General features: G+C 34.5%; 1 protein-coding gene across 2 annotated transcripts in view; it reads left to right on the forward strand.

The window, feature by feature from the left end:
- KCNU1 (potassium calcium-activated channel subfamily U member 1) overlaps positions 1–14327 on the forward strand; it is a 113879-nt gene that overhangs the window by 23406 nt on the left and 76146 nt on the right. The window contains exons 9-13 of one of the 2 annotated variants that reach the window (XM_054700878.1): positions 1095–1186; positions 5328–5438; positions 8231–8336; positions 9711–9793; positions 11263–11332. In XM_054700878.1, the coding sequence (XP_054556853.1) occupies positions 1095–1186; positions 5328–5438; positions 8231–8336; positions 9711–9793; positions 11263–11332 (462 nt within the window). The remainder of the gene's footprint in view (positions 1–1094; positions 1187–5327; positions 5439–8230; positions 8337–9710; positions 9794–11262; positions 11333–14327) is intronic. The other variant, XM_054700879.1, reaches the window with a different exon arrangement.

Here is a 14327-nt window from a genome sequence, read left to right on the forward strand (position 1 = left end):
AAGAACTGTAGGTTTGCATTGTTCAGCGCAGGTGTCAGATGAGAAGGAAAAGACACAGATTCCCTATTATCCAAAATTCATGCCCTTGAGTATATATTGTAATTGCTTAGGTGCCATGGATAAAAGATGGTAGACTCAGGAGAGCATATGTTCTCTATTATCATCTAAAGTGACTTAAGCAACCCCACTTCATTATTTTGCCCACTGAATAGTCTTTCTTCTATAGAGCAAACTTTTAATTATTTTTAAAAAAATATTTATTTATGCATACAAGAACTGGAGTACAGGCCAGAGGTGTGTGTTGGGGGTGAGAGGATTCACCAGAGACAGAGTGGGGAGCATAACAGGTGGATTGATTGAAATACACTGCTGAGGGGAGCAGCAGGCGAGGCAGGAGAGGTCTGCTGTGCCCTGTGGGTCACCTCCCTGACCAGGGATTGAACTCTTGCTGCAGTGGCTGCAGATAGCTTTGTAGTGCTGAGATTTACCCCCTTGCACCACCAAGGAGGCCCACATTTAAGTAAGTTTTGTTCATTCCTACCCAAATAAGTAAGCTGTCTCACACAAGCATTTTATTTCAGATAAGCAATCATCCATGTTTAGTCAAGTAGCTGATAAGGACAAAGGAAGCCTTTTCATTTAATGATTTTAATTTAAATTCCTTGAAATCATAACAAGAAATTCTCTACTCCACCTTTCTGATACTGCCAGACTACATTATCACAACTGCACATTTTCAATCATTTTCCCTTAATCACACTCTGTACCACATAATTTTATTTTTTACAGGGTCCCCAATAAGAATCAAGTCAGAGTCAAAAGGGCAAAGTGATGAGGGGGAAAATCGGCAGGGAGGGTGCTTTGCTGTAAATCTGCTCAAATCATTTTCAATGTTTAAAATCATTTTGTTAAATTTTAGCCAAAGGCAAAGGCTAAAAGTAAGAAAGAAAAATAGTCTCTCTTTTATCATATAGCTCTTAATAATGCCCCTCTTAATAAAGTGCTTTGTATTTTATTTATCTTTCATAATCTCATAATATTGGAATATCCTTGAAAAATAATAAATTCTAACATTTAATTTGCTATCATTTTAGGTATTATTTGCAAACTATGTCCCTGAAATGGTGGAATTTTTTGCTAATAAGAGAAAATATACCAGTTCCTATGAAGTGGTCAAAGGAAAGAAGTAAGTTCTTTACTTAGCTTTCAAATTATAATTTCTATAATTTGAGATATTTTTTAGTCATAAATTTCTAATTATCTGTTGTCTGGCCTATGTGGATATATTGAAAAAATCCTCCATTAGTTTTTTATTATTATTATTATTTAATATATTTTATTTTATATAATTCTTACATCATTTTTCATTTTTGCAAAGTGTATGCATTTTTCATTTTGGTTATATCCCCCATACAATTCTACCCCCCTTATTTTGACTCTAATTCCTCCTCTCCTCCCCCCACCTCCCCGTAGTGTGTCTCTGGTTTATAGTTGCTTGTTGATTTTGATTTTTTTCTTTATTTAGGTCTCTTTTTTAGGTTTTCTAAATTTCTGCTATGAGTGAGACCATCCGGTATTTTTCTTTTTCTTTCTGGCTTATTTCGCTGAGCATGATCCCTTCTAGCGCCATCCATGTTGCTGCAAATTGCATGAGTTTATCTTTTTTGATTGCTGAGTAATATTCCATTGGGTATATATACCACATCTTCTTGATCCAGTCATCTATTTTTGGTCACTTGGGTTGTTTCCATAGCTTAGCTATTGTAAATAGTGCTGCTATAAACGTAGGGGTGCAGGTGCCCTTTGAAATTAATGTTTCTGTGTCCTTTGGGTAAATATCTAGGAGTAGAGTTGCTAGATTATATGGAAGCTCTATCTTTAGTAGGTTGAGGAATCTCCATACAGATTTCAATAGTGGTTGGACCATTTTTCACTCCCACCAGTAGTGTAGGAGAGTTCCTTTTTCTCCACATCCTTGCCAATGTTTGTTGTTGCCAGATTTTTTTTAATATGTGCCATTCTCACTGGTGTAAGATGGTATCTCATGGTAGTTTTGATTTGCATTTCCCTGATTACAAGTGATGTTGAACATTTTTTCATATGCCTGCTGGCCATTTGCATTTCCTCTTTGGAGAAGTTTCTTTTTAGCTTTTCTGCCCATTTTTTGACTGGATTATTTTCTTTGTTTTTCTGAGTTTCATCAGCTCTTTGTAGATTTTTGTGATCAGTCCTTTATCATTAGTGTTGTGTGCAAATTTTTTCTCCCAGTCGGTGGGGTTTCTCTTTGTTTTGATTATTGTCTCTTTTGCTGTGCAGAAGCTCTTTAATTTGATGTAGTCCCAATGTTTATCTTTGCCTTCACTATCACTGCTTTGGATGATATGTCTGTAAAGATATTTTTGAGGTGCATGTCATGTAGTATTTCACCCATATTTCCTTCTGTATATTTTATGGTTTCGGGTCTTATGTCTAGTTCTTTAATCCATTTTGAGTTGGTTTTTGTGCATGGTGTGAGGTAGTAGTCAAGCTTCATTCTTTTGTATGTAGCAACCCAGTTTTCCCCACACCATTTATTGAACAAACTTTCTTTGCTCCATTGCATATTCTTTGCTCCTTTGTCAAAGATTAGTTGACTGTAAATCTATGGGTTTATTTCTGTATTTTCTATTTGGTTCCATTGGTCTGTGTGTCTGTTCTTGTTCCAATATCATGCAGTTTTGATTATTATGGCCTTGTAGTGATGTGTGAAATCTGGGAGTGTGATGCCTCCATTCCCTTATTTATTTATTTTTTTTTTTCAGGAGAGCTTTGGCTATTCGGGGTTTTTGGTGTCTCCATATGAATTTCATCAATATTTGTTCTATTTCTTTGAAGAATGTCATTGAAATTTTTATTGGAATAGCACTGAATCTGTAAATTGCTTTTGGTAGGAAGGCCATTTTGATAATGTTAATTCTTCCAATCCATGGGCAGGGGATGTCTTTCCATTTCTTTGTGTCTTCTTCTATTTATTTTAACAGTGCTTTATAGTTTTCTTTTGTATAGGTACTTTACCTCTTTTGTTGGGTTTATTCCCAAGGATTTGATTTTATTTTGTTTCAATAAGAGAAAGGTATGTTTTTCTTGATTTCTTTTCGTTCAGATTGATTTATATAGAAAGGCTACTGATTTTTGTGTGTTGATTTTGTATCCTGCCACTTTATTAAACTGATTGATTAGTTTAATTAGTTTTCCTGTGAAGTTTTTGGGGTTCTTTATTTATATTATCATATCATTTGTGAATAGTGATAATTTGACTTCTTCCTTGCCTATTTGTATTCCTTGTATGTCTTTCTCTTGTCTTATTGCTCTGGCTAGGACTTCCAATATTATAAGAAAAGCAGTTGTGAGAGTGGAAAAGTCCTCCATTAGTTAAAAGGGGTTTTTGTTAGAACAAACACCATAGGAATATAATATTTACTACTTGATGCAAACTACTATGTAGGTATCCGCATGAGCAGAAATCAACTAAAACAAAAGATAATGTTGTCATTCACTGTCATTTATTGATTTAAGCAATATTTCTATGTTCTTTATCATTAACTATTATCTATTACTTATTATCATAATCATTTTAATCATAACTTTACATGATGGATCAATTTCCCCTCACCATCATCCCTTGTCTCTCCTTGTCCCTTACCCCTAATAATCCTCAGAGCCTTCATGGTATTATTGATGGTATTTATTGAAATCTACCACATTTTGAGTGTATTTTACATTATCAAGTTATCTTCTATGTAAATGTCCAGTATTTGTTATTACTATTTTGACTTGCTTTACCACACATATTTCTCTCAAACTCTGTCCATTTTGTTGAAAATGGTTTCAATTTATTCTTTCTTATGACTGTATAGTATTCCATGGTATGGATTCACTGCATCTTCTTAATCCAATCATCAGTTGTCTGTTTCTTTGCCCCAGTTATTGTAAATAATGTTGCTATGAACATCAGGGAACACATGTTTTTTTTTTTTTTATTGAGTGTTTCATATTCTTTGGATATATACCCAATAGTGGGATTGCTGAGTCATGTATTTATAAAACAATTTGAGCAAGATGGACATTCTTTTTGCTTTAAAGATTTGATAAAATTGATTTGTAAAATCAAGAAGTAGAATAGAGATTATACTGCTCTGAGACTGGTCTCAACACAGTTGGATGAAAACTATGGTTGATCAAAGAGTATGGGGAGGAAATTAAAAATAATGAAATGAATGGGAAAAATTAAGTAAGCTAGATAAGCCAAAATTTGACCCAGTTCATCCCAAAGAAGGGATATAGAACATGTGCAAAATCACCCGATAATATCTGGAAAATTTAAGGTTACCTGGCTAAAATTAAAATTGTAGTTGATTTAAGTGATGATTGGCGGGAAGGTAGCTTCTTTAAATACATTAAGTCTAAAGAAATTAGCAGTTACTGTTCACCATCAAAGTTACATGTATCAATTTTTGCCCCCATCCTAGAGGTCTCTCTTTTAGACTGTTTTTTTTTTTTTTTGGGATTACTAGATAGTTTACATGTGGAAATACCTTAGAATCCAGTGCTACCTGAGTCACACAATAGTGGGAAATTAATGAACCATCAGAGCCTCAGTTATTCCTCAATGAAAACATGACTGTGCCAGCCAATCTGATTTCAATGAAAAATTATGTGAAATAACATGCATGGGCCAGACCATGATCAGTTAGAGATAACTATAAAAAGAGTCTAGAATTTTAATAGCTGTTGTTGTATTCATTAAAAACTATGTCATTCAATGTGTGGCACCATACCCTGCATGAGATGAACTGGACAATAATCTGACACTTCTTTTCATATTGGAGATGCAATACTTTATGTTACTATTTTTAAAAGGTGGATGATTTAAATCATCAATTTAATCAATTAAATCAATTTAAATCAATTTAATCAATTTAAAGTAAACTTTAAGTAAGTTGTCCATCTCTTAAGTGTTAGCAGGAAGATAGTCTTGTTCCTCCAATGAGCTGCCTCATATTTTGTTTTTTTTTAAATTTTTATTTATTTCTCACAGAAGAACTAGATATAAACCAGAGGTGCAGGGGTGAAAGGATTCACCAGAGACAGAGTGGGGAGCAGAATAGTTGGATTTACTGAAATACACTGCTAAGGGGAGCAGCAGGTGAAACAGGAGAGGTCTGCTGCACCATGTGTGGGTTAGTTCCGTGGCAGGGGATCGAACCCAGGCCATAGTGGTGATAGCAGTGATACTCAACCACTAGGCCACCAGGGAGGTCCATTCCTCACATGTTCTTGTTCCCTAGGTTTATTGTAGTCTGTGGAAACATCACTGTGGACAGTGTGACTGCTTTCCTGAGGAACTTCCTCCGTCATAAGTCAGGGGAGATCTACACTGAGATTGTTTTTCTGGGAGAGTAAGTGTATTTGTGTGGTCCATGGGTTCTAATTTAATGCTGTAATTTGTGTGAATATATTCAGTAGAAGAAACTTACCCTGTAATACTTATAGAAACTATAAGAAATAATAAGCAAAAGGAAAGGCAGCCTCAGGATCTGAGTTAACTTTTGAAAATATTCTGAAGTATATCTTGCAATATGTTTTCCTGTGTATGTCCTAATATTATTTTAGTGGTTCTGTATAATTTAGGCTTTACACTTACTATTATAAAGGATGTAGTTTTGTGCACATATCTGGTACATTTTATAGTTATTAATTCTCAGAACTGGAAATGTGAAATTCAAATATAGAAGCAGTAAGAATTGTTTTTGCTGATGATTTTTGTTCTATGCAGTTTACCATTCCACAAGCTGAGTACAAATCAAATAGTTTATAAAACACTGGGAAATGTATATTTTGTACAAAAAAGATATTTAAGTAGGTAAAATAGTTTCTTATTGTTTTATTTTACAATTTTGTTTCCAATAGCTGTGTTTTGAAAATTTTGCTTTCCTTTTGAAATACCTCATATCTTTTATCTTCTTTCTATTAGGATGGCCATATGTTGCTGTGTTGATTTTTAAATATATTTTGATGTTAGCTCTTTTACGTCATATGCTGTAGATATTTTGTCTCCTTCTTTACTTTTCAGTTTTTGGTGTGATTTTATTTTATTACAGAAACATTTGACCTAACATGTACCACACACCATGCTTCTTGCTTTGCTGACATTCTTAGACCTCTCTGTCCTAGATATATTGCTCTAGAATTTTTTTTTTTAAGATTTATTTATTTACGCATACAAGAACTGGGATGTAGACCAGAGATGCGGGGAATGAGAAGATTCACCAGAGACAGAGTGGGGAGCAGAACAGGTAGATCTAGTGAAATACAGTGCTGAAGGGAGCAGCGGGCGAGACAGGAGAGGACTGCTGTGCCATGTGGGTTGCTCCGTGGTTCTCTGGGGATTGACCTCTGCTGCAGTGGCTGGCAATAACTTGATAGTGCTGTCTTTAACCCCTGTGCCACCAGGGAGGCCCGCTCTAGCATTTTTATATTGTCATATAGTAACTCTAAATATGTAAGCAATCTGTAACTGGTTCTATGTAATCTGTGTACACATCATGCAAGCTGTGTACTCATTCATTTTTATTTTTCCAAATGGTTAATGTCTAAACATTAATCACTAAATAAGTCAGCCAGATCTGAAACATTGATTTTATATAGGATTTTGAAATTTTGATTTTATATAGGATTATATATTAAATCACCTCAACCTTTATACACTTTATAGTTTAACACTCTATTTTTTACACTATACCATAATCTGTCCACCATAACTTTGGGACCTCATATGTGAGTCAAACATGTACACATTTTTAAATCTTTTGTTATTTACTATTGATAGGTAGTCAATACTTCTGCTTCATCTCATTGTCATGCCTTTTTTTTTATTTTTAGTAAGTTGTGCATTATTTGAATATTTAGTTAAAAGTAGTAGAAAAATACCCAAACAACTAATGATAAGAGGCTGATATTAACCTTTATTGTGATCAGAGATCATACTGTGTACAGATACTGTTTTTTGCAATGTAATGATAATTTATTGACATAGTAAATTGTCATTTTAATGAATATTTGTGTACTCTTGAAAAAGATTATTCACAATATCCAAAGTATAGAAACAACCCAGCTGTCCATGAATGGATTAATGGATAAAAATGCATTACACAAACACACACACACATGAAATTTGTGACAACATGTGTGACAACATTTGTGACAACATGTATAAACCTGGAGGACACAACGTTAAGTGAAATAAGTCAGACAGAGAAAGACAAACACCATATAATATCACTGATATCTGGAAAGTAAAAAAAAAAAGTCAAATTCTTAGAAATAGTAAATTAAAAGCTTATCAGAGGCTGGGGGCTGGGGAAACAGGAAGTTTGGTAAAAGTGTAAAAGTATATATATTTTCAGATTTAACATGGATATGATCTGAGAATCTAATGTGTAACATAGTATTGCAATACTGTATTATTTATTTCAAATTTGCTGAGAGTAGAATTTAAATATGTCACCCTCCAAAAAATGTAAACACGTGATTTAATTGATGTATCAGTTAATGGGGGGATCCCGCATTACAATGTAATTGTATATCAGATCTTCGTGCTGTACATTGTAGATATCATAGCCTTATTTGTCAATTATACCTTAATTAGGTGAAAAAAAAGAGAAAAAGATTACATATCCAAGATGTTATTTGTAGAATTTATAAATATGAAACTTGATTGTTTTTTCTGCTTGTGGCATAAATAATTAAGAAATATATTAAAACCTCTATTTAGGTTGGCAGACTTACCAATTTCTCTGTCTAGTTTTGTCAATTTCTTCTGCAATATTTAGAAGTTATTGAATTCATTGTGTTTTTAAAAAGCTGTCTTTTGAATAATTAAATTATTTTCATTTTATACTGAACTTCCTCACACTTAGTTAAATTTCCCCTTTTTAAATAAGCATTAACCTGATGTTTTTTTCTTATCACTATGATTGATTAAACCTAAGAATTAGGTCCATCCTTGTAATTAGGCTAGAGGTGTCAGCATAACCTAGCCATATAAATGAATAATCAAAGATGCTTATTTCCACGAGGAGATTAGGGTTTCTATTAAATGCTCTAAGTAAATGTAACAATCACTAAATCACAGTCACTTATCTTTTTTTTTTAATTATTATTCACTTTTGGCACTACATTGTTTGTCTAGAGTTCCTCCGTCTTTGGAATTGGAGACCATACTTAAATGCTACTTGGCCTACACAACGTTTATTTCTGGATCTGCACTGAAGTGGCAGGATCTAAGGAGAGTTGCGGTAAGATTCACTTCTTCTTGTATTTTCCTAAGCTGCAACAATTAAGATGAGAGGACTTATTGCTCTTTCAAAAAATATTGCTTGAAACCCTTAAATTAGGGAAAATATGATGTCCTCAATTTTAAAAACTGATCATAGCACTAATATAGCAAATGACCACCAAAATCTCCTTGACAACCATCAAGCCAACCTCACTGTTTACCTAGATATATATTTAAATTATTTCACCAAATTCTCTATCTAAATACTTGTGTTTTGGGTCTCCCTGGTAGTGCAGCGGGTTGAGCACCACGCTGTGAAGCTGTCTGCAGCCTCTGCTGTGCAGGTTCGATTCCCAACCGGCCAGGGAGAAACCCAAATGGCGCGGCAGACCTCTCCTGTCTCGCCCACTGCTCCCCTCAGCAGTGTCTTTGGTCTGTCTGCCTGTTCTCTTCCCCGCTCTGTCTCTGGTGAATTCCATCACCCTCCCACGCCTCTGACTGTATCCCAGTTCTTGTATAAATAAATAAATTTTTTAAAAAAGATTTAAAAAATAGTTGTGTTTTATCAGTCTAGGAGACATGAAAAGTAGATAGCAAAAGTGTATTTCATCATGCCATCTAAATAAGATTTTTACCAGATAACAGATTTCTAAGAGTCCATCAGCTTTTACCAACTTTTCCTAAGCACACCAATGTGGCTTCTGATAGAAGAAACATGAAGGAAAACTGCAGAGATCACATTAAAGTTGAGACTAAAACTAATGAGCATCAGATAACCCTCCAGAAAGCTTTCATTTAAGATCAGTCAGTCTTCTCATGTTTTAGGTTTCACAGCATTATATAAACCAAAAGCCTTCTGCTTTTTTAATGCAGAGCTCTAAAGAGTTGATATAAAGAATTGAAGCAGAAAATGTGCTGTAACTTGGAATTATAAGCACCAATTCCAATAATTTTCTAGAACCTTAAGATTCATAATCCACTAATAATGAATGGCTGTTTACTTTGGGTCAAGCAGACTTCCCACTCCTCAATTCTTTGCTGCCTGAAAGAGAACTAAATATACAGGCAATTGCTTAAAAAGATCCCATTATTTATTGCTAGGCATAAATCACCAGTAAAACATAAGTATATCCTTTACCTATTTTAAAGCAATCTTATATCTATCTTGGAGACCCTATGCCCTGGCCCATCTGCTTGTAGCCCTCATGGTCCTTGCAGTGTCTGCAGAACTATGATCCTGATGTAAAGACATTCTTGTCACAACTCGTTTGCAGTTGTATCCTCTTTCTTATTGAAAAATGTATGGTGAAATCATAAGAAAGCTCAAAAGGGGAACCCTAGCACATTACCCATGTGTTTAACAAGATGGCTGTTGTTTAATATTGAAGAATAGGTGGAATCTGCCGAAGCATGCCTGATTATAGCCAACCCTTTGTGCAGTGACTTACATGCTGAAGACACTTCAAACATCATGAGGTAAGAAGGTGGCACTGTGTATTACATGGCCCAATATTGACTTTATTTGTACTTCTTTAAAATAAAGACTAGTACATAGCAAAAAATAAATTTAAAAAAAACTAAATAAAGAGATATAACATGTTAAAAAAAAGACTAGTACATAGCATTTATCAGAAAATGTCATCTGTCATAATATTCAGTTTATGATGTTCCCAATTCTAACTAATTGTTTGTCCCCAGGTGCTGCAAAATAGTGTTTAAAAGGAGAAAGGAAGTTAAAATAGGGTATCCTGAGTATCTGTGTTTTTCTCCATATACTTTCCTGAAGTTTCATATGGATACTAGCTATCTAAGTCTAAAAAGCAAACATGCAAATAGCTGATAACTGCTCAGATAATAACACAATTAATATCTATAATGTTATTTAGGAAACACCATAAAACAAATACATATGTCACTTAGAATTTGTGAGCCAAATTATATTTTATTTCTTGGGGTTTTTTTCTCCAGTAGTTTTGGTGAAAGATTCTATATGGTTCAGGATGATGTCCTTGTGATTATTGGAAAGTATTTTCAAGATGGTGAAAGCTAGTATTACATCTGCAACTGTGAAGTATCTTGAGCAGACATTTGACTTGTGGTAAAGGAGTTACACTATTGTTGTTATATTGTTGTTATAGTTCAAACATACATAAACTGTTAGTCCCCTGAGCAAAATAAATATACATAGCTGCAGGTGACTTTATAAATAGCAAAAGATAGCTGACCATAATATAGCAAAATGCAGTAAATGTGGCCTAGATCTTAGTTTCTTAATTTGTAAAATGAAAATATGTGACAGTATATGAATTACTTTAACATATAGACAGCTATTCAAACTCTATATGTTTTCCTATAATTATTGTGTTAGCATTTGAAAGCTAAAAAAAATATAAAATGTTAACTTCCTTCTTAAGAATTAGGAGTCTCAGGCCTCCCAGGTGGTGCAGCGGTTGAGCACTGGGCTGCAAAGCTGCCCGCAGCCTCTGCAGGCTGGTTCGATCCCCGGCCACCGGTGAGGGTCCCACATGGCGCGGCAGACCTCTCCTGCCGCTCCTGCTACTCCCCTCACCAGTGTATTTCAGTCTGCCTTTTCTGTTCCCCACTCTGGCTCTGGTGAATTATCTCACCCTCTCGCGCTTCTGACTATACCTAGTGCTTGTATAAATAAATAAATAAATCTTTTAAAAAAAGAGAAAGAATTAGGAGTCTCCTAATACAAAGAGCTGACCTTTCCATAGGTTTAGTTTATTGAGTCACTAAAACAATAGCACTCTTCTGTGTGTACATCATTAAACAAAATATTTTGAGAGAACAGCATAGTGATGAACTTTATAATCTGCTATTTTATATGCTTACCTATAGATCAATTTAACTCTAAATTGAATTATATTACAAAGTCATTGAATATGACCCTCCACTGATGAGCATATTTGTTGTTTATGTAGGGTGCTCTCTATCAAGAGCTATTGCCCTCGGACCCGAATCATCATACAGATACTTCAGTCCCATAACAAGGTATTATAACATCCTAGTTATGCAATCTACTCTTTTATTCTGTGTAGCTAGATAAACTTAATTCATTTAAGTAATATATGAACTTATTACTTTCTAATAGGTCTACACATAAAAAGTTTTTCCCAATCATGGATGGCATTTGGAATCTCATTAAAATTGTTAATCACTTAAGAATGTAAATTCAGTAAGAGGTATATTTGCATACTTTAAAAGCACCACTGCCTAGGGGCTGATATCTAATCAGCGTGAATCTAGGTATAGACTGAGATATTCCCATAGGGAGCTGACAGGTCTTGGCACACCCCCACTAGAATGAAAATTAACTCATTGGATCATCACAGTGACTTAAGAGACAACCAAGATCTAGGGCAAGGTTGATTGATTAAGTATATCATTGTCTTAGGCCACTCTTTCAAGACTGGGAGTGGTTGACTATTTTATAAATGCATAGCAACCAACAGAGAGTCAAGATAAATGAAGAAACAGAGTAATATGTTCCAAACAATAAAGCAAGAAAACTTCAGGAGAAGACTTTAATGAAATGAAGATAAATAATGTACCTAATAGAGAATTCAAAGTAACAGTCATAAAGATGTTCACCAAGGTTGAGAGAAGAATGGATGAACAAAGCAAGAATTTCAACAAAGACAGAAAAGATATCAAAAAATGTTAAAGAAATGAAGAGTAGAGTAACTGAAGTGAAATATACAGTAGCAATTTCAACAGCAAACTTTGTGAAGAAGAACAAAAGATCAGTAAATCAAATATAAGATAATGGAAGTAACCTAATTAGAGGAGCAGAAAGAAAAAAGAATGAAAAAGAGTGAAGATAACTTAATGGAAGTTCAGAACAACATCAAGTGGACCAACATTCACATGTAATTAAAGGTCAAAAGTTAAATGGAAGGGGGCTTCCTGGTGGCACAGCGGGTTGAGTGCAGCACTGTGAAGCTGCCCGCAGCCACTACAGCACGGGTCTGATCCTGGCTGGCTGCGGAGATACCCACATGGTACAGCAGACCTCTCCTGTCTCTCCCACTGCTCCCCTCAGCAGTGTATTTCAGTCCATCTGCCTATTCTGTTCCCCACTGTGTCCCTGGTGAATCCGCTCACCCTCCTGCGCCTCTGGCCTGTAACCCCAGTTCTTGTATAAAAATAAATAATAAATTTTTATAAAAAAAGTTAAATGCAAGGATAGAATCTTAAAAACAACAAGAGAAAAATAAAATGCATATAAGGGAACATCTATATAGATATACTTCTATTACCTTATATTAGGAGATATTTTATTGGATACTTTGCAGGCCAGAAAGGACTGGATGATATACTCTAAGAATGAAACAGTAAAACAATGTCTACAAGAATACTCTACCCAACAAAATTGTCATTCAGAATTGTGAGCCTCCTGGGAGTAACAAAGAAATACCAATAGTAGATACACAAAAGATTAAGAAAAAGGAATCTAAGCACACCACTAATTTTTACAATCACAAAGGAAACAGCAAGAGAAGAAGAAATAAAGAGAGGAATTAAAAACAATTAATGAATGATGATAGATACATACATATCTATCAATAATTACTTTAAGGGTAAACGAACTAAAAGAAGATACAGAGGATTAAACAAAAAAAATAAGACTCACCTAGATGCTGCCTATAAGATGCCCAAATGTAAGGACTGAATGTGGAAGGATGGGAAAAGATATCCCATGCAAATTGCAGCCAAAAGATTCCCAAGATAAATAAACTTATACCAAACAAAATACACTTTAAGAAAAAGACTGTAATATAAGACAAGGAAGTTTATTCTATAATAATAAGGGGGTTAAGTTAAAAATGCTGGGATAGCTATACTTATACCAAACCAAAAGAATCTAATGAGACAATATCTCTCTAAAATGATATAAAGTGGTCAATCAAATTTGTAAGTATTTATTCAGCCAGCATAGGAATGCTTAAATATATAAAGCTAGTATTAACAGACTTAAATGGAGACAGTGAGAGCACACATGATAATATGAGGCTTTAACACCCATTTACATCCATGTATAGATCATCTAGACAGAAAATCAATAAGAAAACAACATCCTTATATAACATTATAGACCAGATGGATTTAATGGATTTATTTTATATATGTGTGTGTGTGTATGCAGCATTCCATTGAAAAGCAGCAGAATATATATTCTTCTTAGGCACAAACCAATTTTTTTGGACACAAAGCAAGTCTCAATAAATTCATGAAGATTAAAATGATAGCAAGCTCTTCTCCAAACACAATGGTATAAAACTAGAAAAAAATATAAAAGGAAAACTCAGAATTTACCAAATATGTGGAGATTAAACAATGTTACAGAAAAACTAGTTGATCAAGTAAGAATGTAGAAATTTTAAAAAGTACCTTGAGACAAATGAAAATGGGCTACAACATATAGAAAATTTTAGATGTAGTGAAAGCAGTTATGAGGGATTTCCTACAGAAAAAGGCCTACATGGTGAAACAAGAAAAATCTCAAATGAACAACCTAACTTCATGTCTCAATGAACTAGAATATGAAGAAGTAAAGTGTAAAGTTAGCATAAAGAAGAAAATAACAAAGACCAGAGTGGAAACAAATAGGATAGCGACTATAACAATAATAGAAGAATTCAATTTAATTGAAGTTGCATCTTGGAAAAGATAAAATTAAACTTTAAAGATTTATTTATGCATACAAGAACTGGCGTACAGGCCAGATGTGTGTGTGGGGGTGAGAGGATTCACCAGAGACAGAGTGGGGAACAGAACAGGCAGATCGACTGAAATGCACTGCTGAGGGGAGCAACGGGTGAGTCAGGAGAGGTCTGCTGCACCATGTGGGTATCTCCCTGGCTGGGGATTGAACTCATGCTGCAGTGGCTGTGGATAGCTTCATAGGTTGCATCTTAATGCCTTGCGCCACCAGGGAGGCCCTAAAATTAAACTTTAGATAGACTCAGGAAGAATAAAAGAGAAC

This window comes from Talpa occidentalis, unplaced genomic scaffold, assembly GCF_014898055.3.
Source record: "Talpa occidentalis isolate TD23 unplaced genomic scaffold, MPIMG_talOcc4v2.1 talOcc4.4, whole genome shotgun sequence".
In the NCBI taxonomy this organism is placed as follows: domain Eukaryota; kingdom Metazoa; phylum Chordata; class Mammalia; order Eulipotyphla; family Talpidae; genus Talpa; species Talpa occidentalis.